The sequence below is a fragment of the Natator depressus genome, chromosome 21, assembly GCF_965152275.1.
Source record: "Natator depressus isolate rNatDep1 chromosome 21, rNatDep2.hap1, whole genome shotgun sequence".
In the NCBI taxonomy this organism is placed as follows: domain Eukaryota; kingdom Metazoa; phylum Chordata; order Testudines; family Cheloniidae; genus Natator; species Natator depressus.
The window spans coordinates 11620656-11646428 of record NC_134254.1 but is presented as its reverse complement, the minus strand read 5'-3'; the positions used below and the strand labels follow the sequence as shown (position 1 = coordinate 11646428).

The window sequence follows — 25773 nt, the reverse complement described above, 5'->3', positions numbered from 1 at the left end:
TGACTCCCCCAAAAGCTTGGGCTTTGGAGATCTTAAGTGCCAATCCTGGAAAATCTGATCTCCTATTTCCATGTAGTAGATTTCATTTCTTGATCTCTCTGTTAAAAAAACAACAACAACAAAACCCAGCTGTACAAAGATCTGTTTGATGGAGATATGACCAGCTTCTGATTCTGTTAACGAAAGATTTTCCCTTTGTCATCGGAAAAATTTGCCAAATTTCCCCCAAATATTCCAATATTTGGATCATGGCTAGAGCAGAAGGTCCTTGCTTAAATTCAAACAAAAATAATTACAATGGTGAGTCTAACTAGGAAAAGGCAACTTAATTCCCTAGCAAAATCTTTCTTTTAATTCCCTTTGTTCATAAACCAAAATGTGTTGTCATGGGGTGGGCTCCCTGTCTGTACTGATGGTTCTGGTTCAGTGCAATGATTTTCATTGGTTCTCTGCATTCTCAGCTCCCAGACAGAGCAGTGCTGGCTCATCAGAACCCAACAGGGTGAGATCATTCCCCGCTTTGTGCTTGCCATGAGCTTGCTGACATAGCCTGTGAAGGACATGCAGGTGCACTGAATAATCTCCAGAGCCTTTGAGAATGATCAGAAAGTCCCCAGAACAAACCAGGTGCTTCTTAGCTGGTACAGGAACCTCGAGGATAAGATAACAGCAGAGAAATGCTCTGATCCTGCACGCCCCACTGTGGCAAAACTCCCATTAACTTTAGTGGGTTTTGTGCCCAAGCAAGGACTTCAGTAACAGGCTCTAAGTCCTTGTACGGTATAAGGAGGCTTGACCAAATGGGGGTGGTGAACTACACAGGCAAATTTGGGTTAAGATTGCCTGCAAAAAGACTGCAGGACTGGGGCCTGCCTTTGTTACTCTTGATTCTTCTCTCCTATTTCCACCTTCAATATTTCAGACCATGAGAGAATTCGTGGGCTGGTTTGGCCTTAACAACAGAGGGAGGTGTGCTTATCTGATTGGGAGAAGGCTGGTGACGTGGTGGCAGACCTGCTTTATAACCCTGGGACACTGCTGCGCACCTATTCCTGCCCTGAAAGCCTCAGACGGGTTCTTTGGCTGCCCTCAGGCCAGATGGCGAGCGCCCTGCTCCTGCTGCTGCTGCTCTCCCTCGCCTCAGCCCGGTCGTTTTCTCACCAGCGAGGCCTCATCTTCAATTTGGTAAGAGGAGGCTGGAAAATGCAGAGTTTGCCTGGGCCCGATCCCATGTGCTCTCCAGGGAGGGGAAGTCTCTTGGAGTGGAGGGGAATTAGCAGCCCTGCGGATTTGCAGGCTCTGGCTCAGAATATCCCCTGGCTTCCTTTCTGTGTTCAGTCAGATTCCTTGGGAATTTCCTGTGCTGGAGGAGAGAGGTTTTCAAAGGCATCTGTTGCAGCTTAGTACTTCATTTCAATTTATTTCCTTCATTCTAATGACTTCATGGGCATTTCTGTGTCCCTTCCCCATACTCATAGGGGAATGACTCACAAGCCCCGGATGGATTAATTCTAACTGCCCCACTCCCCATGGGGCAGGGAATTATCATTCTACAGATGGGGAAACTGAGGCACAGAGCGATTAATGGCCTGCTTTGCAGCAGTGTCAAGCAATCCTATCTCCCATTGAAGCCAAGGGGTGGGGAAGGAGCTCAGCATCTCTGAATATCAGGCCATTACTACGTATCATGGCCAAAAAGGAAGCTTATGGCAGAGCCAGGAACAGAGCCAGAACGGAGGTTTCTGGTGTCCCGGTCCAGGGCTTTAGCTATATGGAAGTTGCCACACATTGCCTTAACCACAAGCCAATTCATTGGGCTTGGGACATAAAAGGTGATGGAGCCAGTCAGAATGTGTAACCCGAACCAAGCCCTGGAAACAACAGCCAGGGCCTTTGTGGGATTCAGGGTGAAGAGGGGGAAATGTCAGATTCTCGGACTAGGACACTGGGGACGGGACACGCAGCTTCCTGGGCACATCCCGACTGTGAAATAGTGTTTTACCCTTAGCTGGCAATGGCAGATTGTGTGTGTGTGCAAGCGTGCACAATGGACTCACTTTTGGGGGCGGATTCTGCTATCCTTACGCGTGATTTATTCAGGGCAAACTCCTATTGACCTCCCTGGGCGTCTTACTTAAGTCAGAACTGAAGAAAAACTTCAGGATTTGGCCTATAGTGAATTGGATGAAATAAAACTTCATTTAGACTCTGTGTGTGTGTGTGTGTGTGTATGTGTCCGTCCGTCCATAAAGTTCCACGCGGTGTGTGCGTGCCTATAAATACACACTCCGCACCGAGATATACTCATAAGAAACCACCAGAGGACTTCTGTTCTCTGCCAGCAGAGACATGCCCGGCGTGCGTGTGACAGAGGGCAGCTGCAAGGTGTAGCTCCCCGTCTGTGATAGGAAGAGGCACAGGGAGACTGACCTTAGCTCTGGGGCCCTTGGGGGTCCATGCGTCAGCTCTCACTGTGCTTTCCTTCCAGGACAATGGGGAGCTGTGTCTGCAAAGTGCTCAGTGCAAAAGCAGCTGTTGCCACAGGACTGACATGTTAAGCCTGGCTCGTTGTGCGAACCGAGCAGCCGAGAATCAGGAGTGTTCCCCCAAGGTACGTGGCATGCCAGCTCTGGCTCATGCTCCCACAGATGTGCCTTGTCCTTCCTCCTTAAGCAGCGGGTAAAGCAGCTGAGACCCGGATGTGCAGGCAGCTGATAGAGACCCACGTTTGCAAATTGTTTGTGGGTAACAACAATGGGGAGGGGCAAAGCCCCAGCAGCTCGGGGATCCCAGTCCAAACACTTGAACCTTTGTGGCCCCTTTTCTGTGACCTGCCGATAGTCCCTAGTGCTCTTCCTCCTTGTGCCACCCTCTCTAAAAATCTTGGGTGCCCTCAACACCTTCCATGCAGCTAGGGCTAGATTTTCAAGGCAGGTCCCTCCCACTCTGGGGACACCTCCTCTCCAAGGTAGCCCTCATCCCCCCTCTAGTAACAGCTGCTTTCTGAAGGAAGGCTGCATGGCTTACTTGCTCCTTGCTCTCTTGGCAGGAGCTTACCTGGTGATGGAGACCAGCAGCACCTCTGCGGGACCTTCCTAACACCCCACTCAAAGACTGGGCAATTCTAGGGCTTTCCATTTAGCTGCCTCTGGCAGGTGAGGCTGATGATTTCTTTCCAGGATGTGGTGTCCGATCGTACAGGAAGGCCTGATCCTGGACGGACAAAGGGTACGGGACAGGGTAATACCACCTCCGGGTCAATACAGGGAGGTATCAATGTAACAGCCTGCTAGACAACAGACTGCTTTGCTGAGGCCTTGCTGGTAGACCAGAGGCGGCGCTGGGCATGCTGCAGTGTGCCGTACTATGACCCAGACCTTTGTGTCCCCTGCAGAGCATCTATGGGGTTTACTACAAGTGTCCCTGTGAGAATGGCTTAACCTGCGAGACTGATAAGAGCATCGTGGGATCCATCACCAACACCAACTACGGCATCTGCCAGGATCCTAGGAGCTTGTCCAAGTAAAAGTGGAGTAACGGCGTAGGAAATGTTCCCACACCTGCGCCCCACAGCCGTCACCCCCTTCCCACGCCCGCGCCCCACAGCCGTCACCCCCTTCCCACGCCCGCGCCCCGCAGCCATCACCCCTTCCCATGCATGCATCCCTCCTCTCCACCATATCTACTGTATACACCAGGCACCTCTTCCCATTCTCCTTTCTCTGCACCTCTCACTCCACACCATGCAGATACCTGGCTCGTTGTCCCCAGACCCCTTTCCACCCAGCCCACACACTGATCCCTCTTGCTGTCACCAACACCTGCACCCGTCCCGCCACACCGATCCACACCACACGCGCACACACCTACACTCAGCTCTGCTGGAGTAATGCACAGGGATCCTGAATGACATTTGATTATCGGGCATCCCTCTGTGCTGGGTCTGACAATTCAGAACACCCTGGGTGAAACAAGAACGCATCAGTTCAATACCCTCCAAGAGCCATTATTGTCTCTCCCCCAGCCCTAAAAAATAACTACCTGCGCACTGTATCTTAGTCTGACACTTTGCAAAAGGGGCTGCAGTCCCCTTCCTGGTGCCCCCTCCTGAATCCCATTGTTCATAAGCTGTGCCAACCTCACCCAGCCTTGGCCCTGACTTCCCACTGATTACATCATTGTCTCTCTTTCTGCAAGAACTGCCCGGCTTCTCCATGGGACTGCAGCAACTCTTGTGCCCATCCATGTCACCCTAACCGATCTGGCTGGGGATGGGCGGGGGGAAAGGCGCTCTTGTTGGACTTTCCAGTAAAATGTTTCTTCTCCTGGGGTAACGTGAGATCAGGCATTGTTCCCCATCTCCTCCAGTTAACGCAGAGGTAGCTAGGCCAGGATCTGTTCCAGGGACCAAGATAGAGAGAGCAAAGGGCCTGTAGCAGGTGGGAAGGGAGAGGCTGGGTGGAAGGTAGGGTAGAGGGGACTTCAGACCAACTCAAAGAAGGCTCATGCCTTGGGCAGAACAAGGTTGGAGAGGGATTTCCTCTCTCTAGGTGAAATCCACCCCTGCACAATGGGTACTTCAGGTGGTGCAAAAGCCCTGGTCTGGGGTGAATTAATCTCCTAGACTGATGCTTGCTCAGTATTCGTGCTGGGCATAGAACTGCGGACAGTACTGTAGCTAGTTAACTCAGCCGGTCATTCTCCCTGTGGACTACACAGGGCAGATTGCAATTACCTCCGATTGAGTCCATCACTGAAATCATTCAACTAGCAGCTTTCTTTTGCTCTCCAGCCAGACCTCATCTCCCAGGATGCACCCTGGCCACGCAACTCCCACAATGCACTGCCTTTCCTCCCCCTGAGAGGAGATCAGGGTGCATTGTGGAAGATTGAGTCCAACAAGGGAGCCTGGTCTACAGCAGTGAATGGGAGCATGAGGCACCCAAACTACAGTTCCCATGAGGCACCGCAGCAGCCTTTCAGAATTAAACCATTTTGGGTTTCAGCTGAAATACTTCAGACTTTGATTTTTCTTTCTCTCCAAAAGTCAAATTTTTCTGCAGGGAAACCCCCCATTTTCTGACCCCCTCTAGTGACGCCACCTCCTAAGTGGTGTTACCCGAGAGCTCTCTGCATGTGTACATAATCCGTAATCATGTGTAAACAGTTAATAGATAAGGGGCCAATAGCGGGCAGAGTACCTGGGTTTTGTAGGACAAATAAAACTTGTTAGCCTTGTGCCTTGCAAATGGCTTTCTTAGTGCAAGCTCTTCACAACTGCTGTTAATCTAGCGTCAGGAGTGAGAGTTGTTTGCTCCTCTCTTGTGTCACGCTAGCAATGGCCGTGAGCAGCAGTTCACCCCCTGCTGCACACTTCTGCGCTGCACACTTCTGCGCACACTGGGGCTTTGCCTGGTTTTCTTCTTTTTTAGAAAGGGAGTAGTGTATAGGAATAGGGCGGTACCCCTTTAAATAGGTTGTCTGCCCTCTAGTGGTGCTCATTGTATCCCGTGTTTCAGAAGGCTCCAAAATCCGAGCACAGCAGTGATGTGTCTGTGTGGCTAGGCTTTGCATGTTGTGTATACTCTTCAGTAAATGTGGTTATTTGGGTCCCACCATGCCCTGTGGTTCTTGCATATTGTTTACTGTGTAAAGAGAGGCACACAAGGGGAAACAGAGGCACCCAGCAAGTCAGTGTCAGAGCCATGAACCCAGAGCCCAGCTCTCCTGACTCCCCGTTAGCTCTAACCACTAAACTATCCTTCCTTTTGTGGCTTATTTATTTGCATTGCTCTAATGAGAGCTTAGCCTGTATTTGCTCTGCTGTAACTGAGCGCCTCTCAGGTGTCCTTGAACTGACCAGTCATCTGTGAAATCTCATTCCTTTTACCAGGAGCGGGCTGTACCTGATCCTCAGTCCTAATCTGGGCACCCAGGCTGGGATTTACTGGGGTGACCGTGCCCGGCGTCCCCAGGCAGACACAGGGTTTGAAAGCTGGAAGAGGGATCTGGGGGAGAACGCATTCCCCTTGGCACTAAAGTTTTCACTAGCAACGTGGGTGGACGGTGGTTTCCTTCTGGTGGATTGTTCCTACTCGAGGCCTGGTTGGACCTGGCTGTGTGGCCCAGAGGTGCAGGCAGCTTGTGCCACGTGCAATTTCCTGGGAGCAACATGTCTTATGGCAGGTGGATTTTATTCTTCATCCACTCCCTGGCAGCTCCTTCTGTGCTGAGTGAGTGATCAGTCAGCGTACAAGGGCACACCTGCCTCGGGAGGTTATGGGGATACTGCAGACTCTAGGGGCAACAGACTGGCCAGCGGGTGTCCTGTCCACCCCCAGGCTGCCAGTTACAGCCCTGCATGTGACCATCTTTGCCCTTCCTGATGCATGAGTGGCACTTGTCATTGGCCAGCTGGGTCCATGCCAAGCAGCTGGGACATAGGGGTGCAGCCCAGAGCCAGGGCTGGCTCTCCATGTACTTGAAATGAAAGCAAATTCTGCAGGAGACCCTCCTCCCCTCAGGCCTCTTCCTTTGGCAGGGAATAGGGGGAGAAGGGGCCCAGGAGGCAGCTGGGCTCTAGGCCAGTTAGAGCTTTGCTGGTGGGACCTAGCACCTTGCATTTGCCCCAGGAGCTGGGGGGCAGGCAGCCTGGCGTGTAGGCATAACAGCCTCTCCCCAGTCCGCCTTGCTCAGCATTCAGGCCAGTGTATGTCTACGCCCCATACTAATCCCATGCTGTGACCCAGCATTGAGCCCAAGCCCCCCTTCCATCCATGCACCAATCGGCCTGCCTTGGGGTCAGCCAGCACGTAGGCCTCAGGGCCCAGGACCCGGCTGGGGGTGGGTCGGAGCCCGCGTCTCACCGTGACTCAGGCCCAAGTCCCTTCTGCAGCATGGACGCAGCTCGAGCCACAGACCCGAGTCAGAAGCTCTGCGTTGCAGTCTGGCCGCGTTGGCAAAGCTGTGAGACCCGGGTCCAACAATGACCCGTCCGGTTTTACAAGGCAGTGTGGATGCTCAAGCGTGGGCTTGGAAACATCATATCCCCAAGCTCAGATCCCACCACTCTGGGCGTAGAGGCCTGGTCTGCCCTGAGGGTTTGCCTTGATTCCAGCCATCACAGTTTACACTTACCCCAGTTTCTAGCAGGGGTGAGCCCTGATCCTCCCTTGGGGCAAATAGCAGCTTTGCCTGTCTGCACTGGGGGGTTGCACAGTGAATCAGGGCTAATCCCCAGCCTAGCTAAGGCCTGAATTTAGTTACCAAAGAGGGGTGCTGGGGATGTTTCCCAGGGGCTACACAGCTGAGCTAGGAGCCAGGCTCCTGTGAGATCCCCAGTGATATTGGGTTCTCCCTGGGGAAAGACAGAGACAGACAGCAACGGCCCATCGCTCCTGAGCTCTTTTATTAGCCTCTGGTGATTCTTACTGGTCTGATCTGGTTCTACCCCATCCCCGCCGCGAGCCAGCTCAGGGGTTGTCATCCTCATCAAAGTAGGAGCATTCGACATGCTGCCTGCTGCATTTGGCCTCCTCCTCCTTGCAGAGCTGGAGGCTCAGGATGACCTTGCAGGCCTGGATCTGCACCTCCTCCTCCGGGTGGATGATGAGGGAGAGCAGACGGTCGGCCAAGCGGGAGTCCTCTCCGAAGAGCGCCTCGTGGAGGGACAGCTCGTTGTACTCCCAGTGCACCGACTGGTACTGCGGGCTCAGGCGCCCCTCGCTCAGCTTCTCCACGAACACCAACATCTCATAGAGCAGGTTGCCGGGCAGCAAGGCGTGGAAGAGGTTGAGGAAGTCGGAGTGTACCTGGGGGCCCAAGGAAGGTATTGCTTTGGGCTGAGTTCCTCTCCGCCCCCCCCATACATGTTTCCCCTCCATGGTTCTGCCAGATGGGAATGTGAGAGGGAGGGTGGAAGATCCCTCCCCAGAGGCCCTGCACAGGGGCCCGAGGATCTGGGGGGATTCTGGTTTAGCCAGGGCCGTATCTCTCTGCTCATCCTTGCCAGCCTCGAAAGAAGGACCAACAGCAGCAGGTGCTCTGAGCTTGAGCCAGACCCCAGAGCCCCGCCCAATGTGTGTGGAGGCGCTGGCTTTCTGCTCCTGCTGAGCCTGAAACGCTTTGAGATCAGCCTCTTGGGGATCCCAGACCCACCCGCCTCTCGATAGAGAAGGATGGGGCAGGAAAGTTAAGGAGGCATCTATGAACCTCAGCAAATGGGAGTGGTTCAGCTCCAGGGCCTGGAGCAGAGAGTGGGGCGGAGGGGGGGGGAGCGCTTTGCTGCCCCGCCCCACATTAACACTCAGCGTTTGCAGCTGCAGGACAGCAGGGAGAGCGTGTTTTCTTTCAGTGGGTTGAGTTTTTGTCCAAATCAGCAACTGTATCCAAACCAGGGCTAATTAGAATCAGAACTTCCAAGTGTATTCGGCCTGGCGCACAGCCCCCGCGGGGAAACTTCGGCCGGGGCAGCTGAAGTTTGGCAAAGTTATAAGCAACTGGGTCTTACAAGGGGAAAATGCCAGGCATTGCCTGTACCACCTATGATAGAGGACTCCAGACCCCCCTGGCCTTGCCTCCTCTGTGCTCCCTGCTCCCCTCTGACCCGGGCCCAGCTCCTCCAGACGCTCCCAGCCCTGCTAGCAGGCTGGCCCTTACCTGGCAGTTCATGATGTCATACAGAAGGTCTTCTTTCTGGGCCAGGTTGCTCAGCAGCTTGAGCACCTGCACCTAAGGAAACAGGGCAGGGTGTCTGAGTGCAGGACTCAGGGAGGGGAACACCACGCCAGGCCCCGTCGCTGCTGAAGCAAAGGTCAGTGTCCAGCAGGAGCCACTGAAGGGAATGAGGTGGGAGCACTTGCAGCTGCTCACTCCAGCCCCAGCCTCACCCAGCAGGGGGCACTGTAGGGGATGGGCTTAGGAGCACTGGCTGTGGGGGAGCTCCCAGCTACTCCAGTCCCAGCCTCACCCAGCAGGGGGCGCTGTCGGGCACAGGGCAGGAGCACTAGCTGTGGGGCACACCTGGCTACTCCCGTCCCAGCTTCTCCCAGCAGGGGGCACTGTTGGGTGTGGGGCGCTCCTGGGTACTCCCATCCCAGCCTCTCCCAGCAGGGGGCACTGTCGGGCATGGGGCAGGAGCACTGGCTGTGGGGCACACCTGGCTACTCCCATCCCAGCCTCTCCCAGCAGGGGGCACTGTCGGGCATGGGGCAGGAGCACTGGCTGTGGGGCACACCTGGCTACTCCCATCCCAGCCTCTCCCAGCAGGGGGCGCTGTCGGGCACGGTGCAGGAGCACTGGCTGTGGGGCGCTCCTGGCTACTCCAGTCCCAGCCTCTCCCAGCAGGGGGCGCTGTCGGGCACGGGGCAGGAGCACTGACTGTAGGAACACAAGACCAGCCTAGTGGCCTGAGCTCAGGATTGGGAGCCCATGTCCCCTGCGTTCCAAGCTGAGCTGGGACAGGGACACACGGTGTGGGTTTAGACAAGTCCCACTTTCCCATCTGTAAATCCGGTCTGAGGGGCGAGGGGAGTGCAGTTAATTCGTTAGCGCTTGTGCTACTGAAGGCATGGCAGAGCCGCCCAACGGCCCCCTTAGGGAGCAGCTCCAGGGCAGGGTGCGGAAGCAGCTCACACCGACTCCTGTCCCAGATGGGGACTCCCCATCCGTCATGGTGCAGGGGCTCCTGGCTGGAAGGAGAAGGAATGCCCCCGTTTCTATACCTGGGTCAAAGTGCTCCCCGTCTGCAGGATCTCCATCAAGGAAGGTATCATCCGTCTCAGGAGTGGGTGGGTGTGATCCGGCAAGGGCAAGCCATTCAGCAGCCTCAGCCCAGCAATGTGCAGCTCCGTGTCCCAGATAGTGGTGACCAGCTCCAGGATCTTGGGCACGAACTCCTGCAGGGGAAGACGGAGTGTCCCCATAGCTGTTCACCTGACTCCAAAGGCCTGGGGCAAGCGCAGCTCCCTAGCAACACCCTCCAAGGCTGTCTGCTACTGTACTTTGTGCGACTCTAAAGAAGGACCCCCACACGTTTCCCTTCAGAGAGAAAGATCAGCGCAGGCAGGGAACTGATGCAGCCGACCCCAGAGGCAAAGGGCTGAGGGGTAACCTTGGAGCCAAAGGAGTCCAGACATACTGAGTGAGAGGCAGAGAGGGGAGCAAATACCTGGATTTTAATTCTAAACTTCCGGATACCAGCAAATGCCTTGAGGGCGTTCAACGCCTGGATTTTGATGCCTTTATCTTTGTCATCCAAGGCTGAGGCCACCAGTCTGATGTCCTCATAGGTACAGGCTGAGGCCTGGAGAAGTAAGACACAGACATGGGTAGAGTTGAATTAAAGCACATGCAGGGACATCTCGCTTCTGAGTCATTGTTTGTGCCCACAAATGTAGGTGCTGGGGGGCCGGGAGCCATGTAAGTACCTGGGGCGGGGGGCAGGGAGGGGAGCCAGCAGACCTTCCTTTCCAATCGATCTGCCGATGGGGTGACTAGGCAGTGAGCTGTTTAACCCCGGGCAGAGCCCCACCAAGCCCAGGGCTGGAGCCCTGTTGCTGTCTCTTAACGCCGGCCATGTGCCAGCCAGGGGAGCAATCCTGCCAGGCGAGGGCCACCGTTTACTGGGGTGATGGACAAGAATCGGATTAACTCTGCCCCCCGTGTCTGTTCCATCCCATCTCTCCCACTGAACCACACCAGCAAGGACCCAGAGGCCCCGAGAGGGATGTCCCATGTCTATCGCCCTCCTGGGGCACTTGGTCTAGTTAATTTTGTACAACAGATCTAGCAACAGGTTTAGCCCAGGCCCACGAGTTTATCCCATTCCCCTCTGCTCTGCTGTGGGGCTCGCGTTACGTTAAGAGGCCTGCACCACCCCGTCTGCCGCTCCACCTCAACCTGCTGCCTATGGCCTGCTGCGGGGAGTGAGATGTCTGAAGGCGTCCCTGGCTTTTCGCTGAGCTGGACCAGTGCAGCCACTGGGAATACTAGGAGGCTCTGTCCATGCCCAGACACAAGGTCGTTGAAGCTGAGCACAGACCAGGGGGGCGCTGGTTTCCAACAGGATCCTCCCAGATTTGGAGAAACAACTAAGAAACCGGCCTCACCCTGTTAATAAACATGGGAGCGAGGTTCTAACCAAATCCTCAGCCCCTTCCAACTCGGTCCAGAGCCAGGCTTTACAGCTTGGGCCCGTCTCTCGTTAAACAGCATCTCCGCCTTCTTGGCCCCATCAGGGCGAGATTCTTTGGCATCATGGAAGAGCAAGCAGAGTCCCCTGAAAGCTCTGTGATGCCAGCTGAGATCAGAGCCTGGCTCAGGCATTGCACCCCATTCTTTCTTTCAGCCTCTCGCCTTCCCCCGGACCCAGAATCTCTCTCCCCCCCCACACCCAGCGGGGTTTGGAAGGAGCTCTGATTGAAAGGACCAGTTGGCCTTTGCTCTCACCTCCGACTCCAGCAGGTAAACGCAGCGGGTGATGCTGTGTAATATCATGCTCTTGGCGTAATCGTCCTGCTTCTGGCTCAGGGAAACCAGGAGCTTCCGCAGCTCCCCAGAATCTTTCATGGCAAAATTCCCAGGCTCGATGGCGAGTCCTAGGTACAATCACCCAGCAATGAGTCCCCAGCACGGAGGGGAAGGCACGGCACAGGGAGCGGAGTTCAGACCCTGGCAGCAGGCGTGGAACCACCCAGCCTGCAAGCTGAGCTCCAAGAGGAGAGCCGCCAGGGGAGGCTTTTAATACCATAAGGCAATGTTTCCTAGTGGTTAAAACGCTGGCTGGGGACTCAGGAGGCCTGCGTTCTAGTCCCGGTTCTGCTGCTGGGTGACCTGGGGCAAGTCATTTTGTTTCTCTGGGCCTCGGTTTCCCCATCTGTAAAAGGGGGATAATGATACTGTCCTCCTTTGTAAAGCACTGTGAGATCTACTGAGGGAGGTGTTATTATTATGAGACAGACAGAGACATTTCCTTGCTCAGCTCTTGGGCCACGTGTGACAAAGCCCAAACCCAGACAAGGCCAAGGGCTCTGGTTTGCCAGAAGCTTTGCCATGGTTCTTGGACCTTTCAGGCAACGTAGGCTGAGCTCCACATGAGCTCCCTTCCCGCCCCAGGATTTAGCATCTATCCCAGATGTGCTCAGAATATGCTCTGCTCCCGGCTGAGTTTTGCTCTGAGTTTTCAGGCTGGTGCTGGGGGTGCAAAGAGACCACATGAGCCAGACCCAATAAACCAAAGGTTCATTGACCCCAAACGAACTGAAACTGAAGCATCCCACAGGCTGGGGGTCTGGCTGGGTGGAGAGGGGTGAGCAGGCGTCCCTGTTCTCCTGGGCCATCCCCGTCTCCCATCCCTTTCAACGGGAACTGGGATTTTGTCCCTTTTCACCAAGCCCCGAGCAGTCTGATCAGCCAACGGGGAATGGAAGGGTTCCAGGAGAGAGCCACATACCCAGAGCACCACGCTGGCATGTGAAAGGGGGTGTGGGGAGTTTACAACATGAGTTCAAGGCAAACAATCCAGCCGTTCAGAACAGTACTCAGTCGTGTGTCCCGTTGAGGAGCTTGACCTATGGCCCTGATCCAGTTCTCCATCCCAGCTCCCCAGACTGAGTTGCTGTGCCCACCGCCTCTCCATGAGTGGGGCTGTTCTAACCTGCCGTGGCACGAGGGGTACCCGTGCCGTGATGGGTCGGAGCATGCACAGGTGGATGGGAGGTGGACAGCAGTGGCTCACCCTGGCCCAGCGCAGAGATTTATCATTACGGCAGGGCGGGGAGAGCCTAACACAGCAACCGACAAAGACTAGAGAGCCGGTGTTGGCACCAGTACCAGCAGTGCCCTCTGCAAGGGGATGAAACAAAGATCTTCCTGCAAACCCACGGGGGCCAGCAGTTCGGGAATAGCCACGGGCTGCAGGTTTTGCAGATTGGTCACATAGCCTAGAGGGGCAGCCTTGGCATCAGGCCATGTGATCGTGCTGGCAAAAACTCAATCCTGGACAGCCACCTAGGTTACCTGGGAGACGGGGCCCCCTACTGGCAGCGAGGGAATGACACTTTCAGTGAAGGGAGCAAGAGAGGTGGGCTTTGACCTTTAGCGAGGCCTCACTCAAAATTAAGGCAATGAACAAACCAAACAAACAAAAAAACCCAGTGCAATTTACAATCCTGACAATAACAACACAGAGGTGACAGAACAAATGTTCTGCCTCCTTAACTGTTCTAATCAATACTCCCACGGCACGTGCCATCCGTAGAAACATAAGCATGATGCCATCTGACCCTTTAAAACTTCCATTTGCCCTCCTGACACTGGCAAGCTAACACTGCGGGCCTCAGGTTCCCCTGATGAGAGGGGGCAAGTATCATTACGAGAGAGGGGCCTGGGCTGCAAAGTTACCTCGGGATCCAGACTCCCCCAGAGGTGGTTTGAATCCAGGATTTTGGCTTGGACGCCTCTCCAATAGATGGGGAAACTGAGGCACAGAGCGGCAAAGTGCTGAGGGGGCCGGCCAGCAGCAGAGCTGGGATTAGAACACGGGGGCACCTGTTTGCTCAAGGCCACTCCAGCAAGCACGCCGGGAGGCTCACAGGGTATCAGCGACAGGAGTCACTTGTCCTTGGGGGGGCCCGATCCCTTCTGCTAGCCCAGCGGGCCGAGTCCTCCCGCCGGGGCGAGCTGCTGTCAACGGCGCCCGTGAACGGCACTGCACCGAGACCTCCTGGAAGCAGGCGGCTGCTCCCACTACTCACTGGCTATGCTGACAGGCTCCAGGCTTAAGGAGGGGCTGTTCAGTCCTGCTCGGATGGTCTTGTAAAGCAGATAGATGGCCCCGGCTCCTGTGGCCACACTGAGCATGTTTTTACGGGTGCACATCTCTAAGTACTCCATCTTCTTGCCTCGCTGCCTGGCGGCATCTGAGGGAAACACCAAGAACCCGCTGGGGGGGGGGAGCTGTGCTCTAGAACCGGAACTCGCAGGGGCCCAGAACAGTGGCTTCAGATAGGCCCCCCAGCTGGAAATACTCAGCTGCTCATCACATGGTTTGTGATGTCACCAGAGTCCATCATGGCATCTGTGGCACCTCTGCCCCGGGCATGTTTCCTACTGGCTGGGGGAGCTGGGAGGGGGTGGGAGGAAGGACTCCTGGGTTCTGTTCCTAGCTCAGACTAACCCTAACCCTTTCCCTCATCTGTGAAATGGGGACAATGATACTCCCTTTCCCTGGTAAAGTGCTTTGAGATCCATGCCTGACAAGCGCTGGGAATGGGCCAGCGCGGGACGGTACAATGACGAGGAATTGGCCAAGTCCAGTTTTAAATGGTTCAACCAACAGGGCTCCCATCTCTTCCTTTGGGAGGCTATTCCACAGTTCTCGCCATCAGGAGGTTTTCTGATGTGAGCCTCAATGGTCCCTTGCCGCGGCTGGTCCCTTCGCTCCTAGAGACACTTCCCTTTACCAGGATTAAACTCTCCCTGATGTCTGAATCCTTCAACTGTTTGGAGCAGGAAGGGGCTCTCACCACAGCCATCCCAGATCCAAACACCTGTAGACTCTGAGGACATTCAGATCTGCAGCTGGGTCAGGATCCAACTTTTGCAGCTATCAACTTTCTCTGTCGTGAGTCTAACCGGCCCCGGATCCAGCTGTGGATCTGAACGCTGGTCGTGGAGTGGTCGACTGTTCTCATGTTCCCCCTCCCTTCCCACCTTGGTCACAGGCGGGATGATGGAGCGCGCTCTCCCCGTGCGATTGAAACCTTGGGCTGTTTGGTGGGGATGCAGCCACGGGGGCTTGTTCGTTTGCCAGTGGGGGGGGGGTTTGCTGCTTTGGGGTGGGAATCAATCACCGGTGTCTTTTAAAGCATATGGTGCTCTGGCCCCTGTGTGACTGTCTAGCATCCCTGACAGGATGCCAGAAGTGCTTGGAGCCAGGAGGGCAAGGCCCTATAGACTGTGTTCTCTGGAGAGCCTGGGGGCCAAGGTGTGTGTGATCTATGAAAGGGGGGCAATGTTGCCTAGAGCGTAGAGTACTAGACTGGGACTCAGGAGAGCTGGGTTCTATTCCTGGCTCTGTCGCTGGCCCATTGCAGCATGCCGTGCCTCAGTTTCCCCAGCTGTAAAGTGGGATAGTGACACTGCCCGCCTTTGTAGAGTGCTTTGAGATCTGCGGATGAAAAGCACCGTATTGCAGCAAGGTGTGAGTATTTATTTAAAAGGTGTCGCCGTCACTGGGAGCCAGCACCTGCGTGAGGAGAGTGTGACTCTGCCCCACCTCCATCTCTCTAAAGGTGCGGGATTGGGAGCGTTCTTTGAACCCAAGGGCCCCGGCCGAATCTTGCCATTGGATCCCTTGAGGCAGATCCAGCACACACCAGTGGAGGGCAGCAAAGTCCTGGAGATGGCCAGAGGGTTTCCGCCATCCAGCCTCCGAGGGATCCTCCGGGGCGAAGGCGGGCACCATTTCCACAGCGTGCTGGACCAAGCAGGTGGGCTGGAGGGAGACTCCCTGCCCGCTGCACAGAGGGCCGCAGGGCACCCCAGCTCTCCCACCAAACCTGCGTCTTACTGCAAACGCGCCAAGTGTTTCCAAACGTCCCCTGCCCCCAACCTCACCCCCGGGGCATCCCAGAAACAGGAAGGTGGTGCCTGGAACGATGCTGTGCCCCTCCACCCTCTACTGAACCCATGGCCCAGCGGGTGTTGTGCTGCCGGGGCCCTGCTCCCTCAGGTGAGAGGTAACACCCACGTCTTGACCCCGTCCCCTGGCTGCTCTGTGCCACATCAGCGGTGTGGGTGTTGGTCCCGGTGCCCTGAGCAAACCCCAGCTTGGGTCACGTTCGGCCTCGCCGGGTTCTCCCTAGAACTGGGGGCAGGATTCTTCACTTCCTGTCTCAAACTGTTAGGGAACGTGGTAGTGCCCCGTCAAACGGCCGTCCCGTCCCACTCCAGAGGTGGCTGCATTTCAGCAGCGGGGGAAGTGAGCCGGCATATTAGGGCTGTCCCTCGGTCCCCTTGCCCCCCGCGGCGGGCTGGAATGTGAACGTCTCAGCTGCGTGCCATAGGTCCTGTTCTGCAGACTCTAATGGGGATTCTCCTGTGGCTGTGGTGGCTGGGGGCTCAGCCCTGCAGACCAGGAGTGGAAGGGCGGGGAAGCACGTGGGAATGGGCGGGGGGGGGGGGGGTTTGAGCGATCTGGCCCAGGGCCAAACACATTCAGGATTTTCCAGCTCGGACCTATATTTACTGGTGAGGCTGCAGCTTTATTCTGGCAGCTTCTGCTGCGGTAAATATTGGTTTAAACCAAAAACCAGACGCCCGACTCCGGGAGCCTTAACAAACGCAGGAAGGGGCCCTGGCCAGGGAGGTGCTGGGGAGCTCTCAGAGCAGGGGGGCACCCTGGGGGGCAGGCACACAGGCAGCAAGGAAGGCAGAGCCTGGCAGAGCGGGGTGCTGGGGCGGGGACCCAGGCGAGTCACACCCAGCATGCAGGGGGCCTGAGTGTCCAGCCTGGCCCAGGAGGGCATCGCCGGAGCTCGTGCAGAAATGGATGCGCCAGGCTTTGGGCATGAGAAGCAGCCAGGGTGGGAGCTCAGCTGGTCAAGCAGGGGCAGGCACAAAGCAGTGGGGTGAGGAGCAGGGCCCATGTGTGCACCGGGACGGGGCTGAGGGACAGGAGCTGCCTGAGGGCGAGCTCAGTCCATGGGGTTTGCATTTAGGTCCGAGCCTGGCAGGGGCACGGTCTCTTCTCTACTGCAGGAGCAGGTCCAGCTCCTCTGGCAGTTCTGTCCCCTGCACGCGTGAGCCTCCCCGTATCTGGGGAACGGAGCTGTGACTTGTAGGCCCTGGATGCGGAGGACGGGGAGCTCTCCGGGATCGAGGGCCAGTCCCCGGCAGCACTTTGCCGGTCAGGACAGAGACCTGGCCCCGTCCCGAGGGAGGCGACGCAGGGTGGCTTGCTTGCAGCGACCTGCTTTGCTAGGCAGATGGACGTCCTGTCCCAGCTGGAGCTTTCTCGGGGCGATGACTTCATCCCTAGGTGTCAGGAGCTGCCCTAACGACGCCTGGAGGCTCAGTGCGACATGACTCTGACAGGATGAGGCATGCCCGCGCAGATATACCCTGTCCATGACCCTGCCCAGTCACAGCCGTGTGCACCCAGCCACGCACCCGTGGGCACCGACACACCAGGCTCCGAGGCAGGGCATGGCAGGGGCCGGGGTGTGCCCACAGGCTGCCTTTCCCCGGCCTGCCCGCCCAGCCCCACTGGCAGCGAGCTGTTTATGCTTCTGAAAAAACACACACACGTACACGCACACGCACGCCAAGGCCTCGCGCTCCCTTCCGCTGAGCGGCTCCCTGAAGACTTTTCACTCTCTCTGTCTTACTTTCCCTCCCCCTCGCTGGGCTGTTTTCAATGCTGAGGGCACAGGATGTTCTGTTCTCTCTCTCACTCTCTCTCACACCCCCCCCCCGCCCCTTCCTGTTGGGCTTGTGGCCTTCACCTTTTTTAACTCTTTAAGGAGAGGGGCTAAGCTCGCCCTCCCCACTTTGAACAGCTGATGGCTCCGGCAGCCCACAGCAAAGGCCTGCTGCCAGCCAGAGGCTCTGTTTGCTTTGATGGTGGTGGGGGAGAGCTGGGCAGTAAGCAGCCTGGGATGTATTATGTGATCAAGGAGGGTTTTTTTCCCCTCTCCGTGGTGGAAATTCCCTCCCCGTTGCCCAGCGCCTGTAGTTGCTACACTCCTCTCCCCCAGCCCCTTGCTTCGCTCCCCAAGGCTTGGATGTCAGGGCAAGGGGAGGGGACGGCCTGTCCGGATGGAGACGGGGACCATTGGGCGAGAACTAGCTTCAGCCTGGGAAAATCCCTGCTGGAGCCAGGAGCGCCTTTTCCCCAGACAGGGTGTCTCGGACCCGGGGTTTATAAGCTGGATTCGTCTCCAGGGTGGCGACCAGGAGAGGCTGTGGGCTGCTCAGCCCCTCTGAAAATCTGGCCTGTGTTTAAAGCTGGGGAGCCAGCCCCTGAGCCAGCCGCTTTCAAAAAAACTTTGGCCTAAGTGACCCAGCCAAGGTCACACAGCAAGTCAATGCCAGCGTCAAATAGAACCCAGGAGTCCTGGCTCCTCCTCCTGTGTTCTCTCCATCCCCATGACCCCGCTGTCTTTGCAGTAGGCAGCACTGGTCACATCAGCTCTTCTGTTTTCCCAAAATCTATAGATTGGGCCTGATTCCCCACTCATTCATCCTGGTGCAAATCAGGAGTAACTCCACCGGGCCTAATTCCCCCCCCACTCACCTGGCATAAATCAGGAGTAACTCCACCGGGCCTGATTCCCTCCTCACTCACCTGGTGCAAACCGGAAGTAACTCCACTGAAGTCAATGGGGTAAAAACTCCATTGTTTACTCTGGGATAAAGCAAGTGGGAGTGAGTGGCGAATCAGGCCCATTGACTTTGTAATGCACATGTGGGCTGGGTCCCACTAAATTACACTTGTTCCAAACACACCCTTCTTTGCAGAATTACTAATTCTGACCTCGCGGATTCATAGATTCCAAGGCCAGAAGGGACCACCGTGATCCTCTAGTCTGACCGCCTGAATAACACAGACCATGGGACTTCGCTCTATTAATTCCTGCTTCCAGTCCAATAGCCGTGGTTGAACTAGAGCGGATCTTTGAGGAAAAGCATCCAATCACTATAATGTGGTTGCACAACCGGTTGAAAGACCGTACTCTGAGAGTCGTTATCAATGGTTTGCTGCCATTTGGGAGGGTGTATCTTGTGGGGTCCTGCAGGGATCTGTCCTGAGTCCGGTACTATTTAATATGTCCATTAATGACTTGGAGAACTGAGTGGAGAGGATGGTTATAAAATCTGCAGATGACACCACGCTGGGGGGGGTTGCAAGCACTTTGGAGGACGGGTTTAAAATTCAAAATGACCTTGACAAATCGAAGAATTGGTCTGAATCCAACAAGAGGAAATTCAATAAAGACAAGTGCAAAGTACTTCACTTGGGAAGGAAACATCAAATGCACAGCTACACAATGGGGAATAACTGACTAGGGGGCAGTACTGCTGAAAAGGATATTAGGAAAAACTTTTTCACTAGGAGGGTGGTGAAGCACTGGAATGCGTTACCCAGGGAGGTGGTGGAATCTCCTTCCTTTGAGGTTTTTAAGGTCAGGCTTGACAAAGCCCTGGCTGGGATGATTTAATTGGGGATTGGTCCTGCGTTGAGCAGGGGGTTGGACTAGATGACCTCCTGAGGTCCCTTCCAACCCTGATATTCTGTGATTCTATGATCTGGGGGGGATAGTGGATCACAAGCTGAATATGAGTCGTCAGTGGGATGCAGCTGCAAAAGAGGCTAATATGATTCTGGGGTGCATTAACAGGAGTGTTGCATGTAAGACACAGGAGGTAATTGTCCTACAAACACCTGTCGGGCTGGTCTAGGTTTACTTGGTCCTGCCTCAGCGCAGGGGGCTGGACTGGATGTCTTCCCGAGGTCCCTTCCAGCCCTGCGTTTCTATGATCCTGTGGTTTGTCTGGGAAGACTGTGATGTGCAAGCAGTGTGATCTCTGTGTACTTCTGGGAATGTTTATTGATGATACATATGAATCTAGAATGGGCCTGCTAAAGGACATTTAGGTGTGACCAGAAATTTTACAAACCAACCGCAATGGCTAATTAAAGCACTTTCTCCCCCCGCCCCCCATTAGCAGTTGACACTGTCAACAAAACGGGTCAGTCTTGCACCATGTTGCACTATAAATGCTATATGGCGCCTTCCACCATGACTAATCATGCTGTAATTACTGATGGGCTGCTGAATGGGTGTTTGGTCCACAGCTGGCTTGGATTTGGGCTCCTAGCACTTGGATTCAAAGATGCAAAAGCTTGCAAATGTTTTGTATGAGACTGACTTGACCAAATGGTAGAAATTGGGTGAGATTTTTTTTTTTTTTAAGGAATCTTCCATTGTCTGTAGGTCAGTATCTCCCAAGAGATTTTTGGCTCCATCTAGTCTGGAAAGTAGGGTCCCTTGGGGCTTCAGATCAAAACCAGAACACCAGGCGGGTGAGGGCGGATCTGATGATCTCTCCCTCTACCCTACATTCCCTCTAAATTCAAAGGGATTCACATTACAGGTTCCAGTTGCGGCCTCTCTCAAGTTGTGATGTCCCCCAGGGCTGCCTTTGAGCCACGTTAGTTCTGAAATTCTCCCTCCCAAATCACACACTTATTTTGTTGAATTTAGGCTCTGTCTACATTTAAACCACTGCACCTGCACCACTTCAGCGGGGACACTACCTCTGCTGATGGGAGGGGTTCTCCCAGTCACTCTAGTTAATCTGCCTCCCTGAGAGGCAGTAGCTATGTCAACAGAAGAATTCTTTTGTTGACCTAGCACTGGCTACACGGGGGATTAGGTTAGTTTACCTTTGTTGCTCAGAGGCATGGATTTTTCACACTCCTGAGCAATGTAGCTGGGTCAACATAACTTTTCAGTATCGGGTGTAGCTAACTTTTTTAGTGTAGACCTGGCCTTCAAAGCCACAAAGTAGTAATCCTCTCCTGCTTCTCTAAACCCTTCCACCCTAGAATCCCAAAACCATTTAGGAGGGCCTGTCTACACTTGAATGTTAATTCGGATTAAGGTAGGGTGTGAATTTAAAGTGCAGTAGCCATTCTGGAGTAACTCCAACTGCAAATGATCTAAATTCAAGCGGATTAAGCAAAACCAGAACAAGGCACGCGTGGATATGGCCATATTGAAAAATTATGCCATCTGTAGATGAGCCCTGAGCAACAGGCAAGTGTGACGGGATTGGGGCCAGGGGGTGAAGTGAGTTGCCCAAGAAGGTCACACAGGCCTTTGTGGCAAAGATGGAATCAGAGCCCAGGAGCCTTATTTCCAGGCAGTGCCTTGGGGTAGATGAGATGTGTGCTCCCTCTTCTGAACCAGATCTATACCCCAAATGGGCTCTGAGTGGGCCCCGTCAAGTTGGCCGTGTGTGTGTTTGTGTGTGAGAGAGAGACAAAGAAGGGAGTTGGAGGGAAGATCTCTTTGCGGGGGCTCCTGCTCCCTGTCCTTCAGGAACGTCCCATCAGCCCAGCCGTGGCAGCTGGCAAAGAGTCAGAGGGGAGATAGCACACCAGCTGTTCCCAACTCCCTTCCTATCAGTGTGCTGTATGGTAGCTCCCTCGCAATGAGAATTGTAACCCTTTGCCCCTGGATAGCATCGCCCGTCTGACGGGCTTTATCCCGCTCGCACGAGGTAGGTCAGCATCAGCCCTGTTCATACTGGGGAAACTGAGGCACCAAGGGGCAGTGAGTTGCCCAAGGTCAAATGACGGGGTCCTTCCCACTCTTCCACTAGAACCCTGGTGTCCTGACTCCCAGCCATGTCCTTGGGGTATGTGACTGGCCCTGGTGACTCGAACAAGCTGCTGCTTGCTAACAGCTACGGGAACTCTGCAAGCAGTGGGGGGGTCTGTGCTCTTGGTGCTGAATGCCTGGGGTCCGATCCCTGCAGCTGCCTGTTGTATTGATATGTACCACCATTCACGAGAAGAGATCAGTGGGTGAACCGGAGCTGGAGAGCTTGTGGCTGCAGTCATAGGGACGGTTGGTGTGTGTGACCCCGCTGATGGGTCAGAGCATGAGTTGGCTTCACTGCGTGTTTGCAGTCAAGGGTCTCTGGGGGCGCGGGGAGCAGGCGTAAACCACTGTCAAGTAAACGCTGAGCTCCATTCTGCACTCACGGAAACTGTCAAGAAGCTTCTCAAAGGATCCCTAAGTAGAGGCGATTGGCTATTGATACGTTGTTCCAATACTGAACTCCATAAAACACCGCCGTCTTTAGGAATTTGGCTTTAAGTTGTGTAAAGCCTGGCTGGCTGCAGAATTTCGGGCTGCAAAAAGCACCAGGCCTTCTTTGTGAATGGGATTTGGGGAGGGGAAAAGGGGAGATGGTGCCCAACTCTGGACTAGGATCAGCCACAGACCAGGTGAGTGCCAAGTCAGGGAGCGGGGCCGTTAACATTTGCCTGTACTTCTCTCGTCCCCGGGCTTTTTAGTGGTGTGTGCTTGCTGTATCCAGGAGTAATTAAAGGGTTTGGTAGCACAGGAGGCTAATGTGACCTTGAAAAGTTAGAACAAACAATAGCCCAGGAGTTGCTAGCTGGGCCCAATCCTGCTCATGCTGGGGCCAACAGGAACCTTGCTGTGGATTCCAGTGGGAACCAAATTGAGCCTAGAATCCCTTGTGAAGAGTTGGGCTACGCACACAAAGAGCACGGGTATCACGCGCTGCTTCTCAGGAGAGGCTGCTGACTGGGTTTTAGGCGTCTTTGGACATCCCCCACCCTCCCAATCCTAGAGCAATCTGCACCGTGGAAGCTGCCAGCCACTCATCCTTCAGCTCTGCAGGGGAAGATCATTCCCCACTGCTGGCACATTCCTGTGGTCACAGAGTCCTAGCCGGGTCCACGGGATAGTACAGCAAGCACAGCAGCTGGCCTCGAGGAGGGGCAAGCGGGCAGAGGGAGTGTGTGCGTGGAGCAGCTGATGGCAGATGGAGCTGCTCGAGGAAATGGATTTCTCTGCAAAATGAAGGTCTGTGCTCTCCAGGTGTCTGTTTCTGGCCTCTGAGCGGCCCTGGCCCCACGGTGCTCGAGGCTGGAGACAGAGATGATTGTGTCACCATAAGACATTTAGGTGTTTCATCGTGACTTTGCAGCCGGCAGTGTTGTCTAGCCCAGTGGTTAGAGCAAAGGACTGGGGTCTCCTTGGTTCTAGTCCCAACTCTGCCTGTGAGAGCATGGGTTAATTTGCTGGCTGTTGCACCAAAGAACATGCTTCTGCCATGGGACTCCAGTCCCTGCAGGGCTTTAACTTTATTCCTGCAGTCACAGTCCTTCCCCTGACCTGGCATCTTCTGCAGGAGCCTGCTGACGCCCTGCAGCTCTCAGTCACTCATGTTCTATCACGGTAGAACCACCCTGTTGGTCTCCTGTTTCTGGGCTCCCATTGTCTGAGCTGGGCACGTTCCTTTATATGCTCAGTACACCGACATTGCAAATTAAGGTGTAACTGTGGCACGGGAATCAGTAACAATAGTAGTGAAGATGTGGTGGCGTAGACTTCAACACAGACTGGCTGCCCCGTACAAGCCTGCCGGGGGCCCTGGTTGTGTATTCAAGTTGCTAAGCACATCGGTCCACACCGCTTCTTCCCACCTATTACTGTCCCTCCAGCCTCAGCCCTCCAGCCATCCCTCAGCCCTGGGTGCATGCGCCAGCCCCCTGCTTTTCCCGTCACCCTGCTCTTCGCCTCTCGCTCCTCACCCAATGCTTCAAGCTCTTCGCTCCCCTTCCCATCCTTCATCACGTCTCGCTGAGCCTTTCCCAGGCCTCCCAGCCCATCTCAGTCACCCCCATATTTCATTATCCCCCCACATGCGTGGAGGACACAGGTCCATGCTTATTCCTCTGCTCAGATCCATCTGCAATTTGAAACCTCAGACTGCAGTGTTGGGTGACTCCTCTGACCTCTGTCTGCCACAGCTCTTTCCAGCCCAGATGCATCACGAACCCATTAAATGTCCCACTGGCTCCTTGCTTCCGCCAAGGGCAAACAGGGAAGTCTTGCACGGCTCCCACCCTGCAAGCTCCCAGCGGGTCCCTCAGTGAGTGAGCAAACCCTCCCTTGAGGCCAGAGCTTGCCCCGAGCAATGTCCTCCAGCCCCTGGAAAGAAAACTGCCTATGGATCCTGCTACCCCAAAGAGCAAACTCCCTGTTTCTCCATGCAAACCCAGGAAGGTAAACGCTGCATACAGGCCTCCTCCCATGTCTTACCTCTGGGGAGAAAAAAAACTAAACCCAAGGAATAATTTCCTTCCCACACTGGTGCTCTCACTCACTAGTGGAAACACAGGGAAAAGCTCGGCATGCATGAAATACTGCTAAGGAAATGGTCAGCTGCATTCTGCACTGGGGGAAACATGTAAGGGATTTCAGTGCAGGTAACGGGCTATTAACACATTTTCCCCCAATACTGAACTCCATAAAATACTCCACAGCATCTTACATTTTGAAATTTCTTTGACAGCTCCAGGCCCAAGCCCAGTCACCTGCCATGCTGACAGCCACGGAGCCAAGAACAAAGCCATGAAACTTCGTGCCCGGGGGTCTTATGGCTGGTTCTAAAGAACCAGGATGAGGCTGAAATGACTGCCCCAGGTCAGCTCCGTTCCTGCTCTGCCTTAGGCCTGAGTACTTGAAAGCTCTACAGTTGTGTTACCGCTGTTCCCTGTGCTGAGACATGCCCAGATCGGGCAATAAGCTCGGGTCGCCCCTTGTGGACCGTGAATGGGGACTACATAATGGCTGCTTTGTGTCCTAGTTTCTTGCCACGCTGGTGCGACCCTGCTCCAGCAGCCTTGCTGGGATCCCGGGGAGCTTGCTGTGCCCTGCCACCCATATCCAGAGCCTGGGAGCAGGGATGCAAGTCTAGCCTAGAAGGGTCATTTCCTGCGTTCAAGAACGGCAGATAAAAGGCTTCCCTCCGCTGAGGTGGACAAGGGTGGATGAGAACAGGAGCAGTGGGCAAGAGGCTGCTGCCACACGGTTATCTGGTCCAGTTGGATGAGCACACAGCAGAGATTCTCAACTTATTTACCATTGTGGGCCGCATATGCAGCTCTCTGTGTGTTATGTGGGCCGCATCCACACAATATATATCCTACCTGTATGGCCCTGAGGATGTCACATGGTCCACAGCTGTGTGCTGATTGGGCTGCAAGCAGCCAGTGGGCCATGGGTTGAGAACCACTGGCACATAGGAACTGCCAGCCTCGTTCAGACCCAGGGTCCATCTAGTCCAGGGTCTTGTCTCTTACAGTGGTCAGCACCAGCTGCTTCAGAGCAAGGTGCAAGACCCCCACAGTAGACAGATGTGGGATCATTTGCCCCCCTACATTAGGTGTCCTCTTGATTCATTGGTTCTGAATTTGCCACCTTTCAATTTAATTGAATGTCCCCTTGTTCTTGGGTTATGGGACTGGAAACTGCTGTTCTCCGTCTACCTTTTATCACATCCCCACTCATTCATTTCCTTTCTAAGGTGAACAATCCCAGCCTTCGCTGGGCGGGGCTGTGGTCAGCACGTCGGGGTTCTACACCCAGCTCTGCTCTGTGTGTCTTTGGCCAAGTCCCTTTCTCTTCCCCCCCAGTTTCTCTGCCTGTGAAATGGGGCTATGTGCTTTCTACATGACAGACGTGTTGTGAGGTTTAGTTCACCTCTGTACAGTGCTTTGATCCTCTAAGACGTCCATCGTTGCGGCGTCGCAGTTATGTCTAATAACTCCGGGAGAAAGCAAGTTCCCAACACCCTCTCTCTTCCCAGCTGACTTCTCCTGAATTGCCACGAACGCTAAATTTGTTTCCATGGATTATTCTAGGCTGGATACGTTCCTATAGCACGCTCCCCACAGTAGTATCTGCGCTCGTTCCAACAGTGCATCAGACAATGCGACCACACCTCTGTCATGTGTTGTTTGTTCTCTCAGCTTCTCTCCAGAGGCAGAATTGTATGCAGTGGAGTGCCGGGTTTTGGTAGGTTTTTAATGAATATGCCCATTGCTGGGTGTTTATGTTGGAGGAGGCAGGTCAAAGCAGCATGCCTTGCACTTGGAGCGGAAAGTGGTGAGGTTTGTGATGGTCCTTCGTTCTGGGGGGAGTTAATTCCACAGTCTCA

At 54.8% G+C, this 25773-nt stretch overlaps 2 protein-coding genes across 2 annotated transcripts; one reads left to right on the top strand and one right to left on the bottom strand.

Annotated features, from left to right (window-relative positions):
• The first annotated feature begins 1042 nt into the window (after positions 1–1042).
• Positions 1043–3537, top strand: CLPS (colipase). The gene is made up of 3 exons (XM_074936226.1): positions 1043–1185; positions 2489–2611; positions 3395–3537. The coding sequence occupies exons 1-3, from the start codon at positions 1099–1101 to the stop codon at positions 3524–3526; spliced, it is 342 nt and encodes a 113-aa protein (XP_074792327.1). The 5' UTR covers positions 1043–1098; the 3' UTR covers positions 3527–3537.
• A 3935-nt stretch (positions 3538–7472) lies between these two features.
• Positions 7473–13896, bottom strand: ARMC12 (armadillo repeat containing 12). Its single transcript, XM_074936271.1, has 6 exons — positions 13755–13896; positions 11449–11597; positions 10169–10303; positions 9723–9896; positions 8659–8730; positions 7473–7811 (listed from the first exon to the last, which is right to left on the bottom strand). Exons 1-6 carry the CDS (start codon positions 13891–13893, stop codon positions 7473–7475), a joined length of 1008 nt encoding a protein of 335 aa, XP_074792372.1. The 5' UTR covers positions 13894–13896.
• Positions 13897–25773: the final 11877 nt, after the last annotated feature.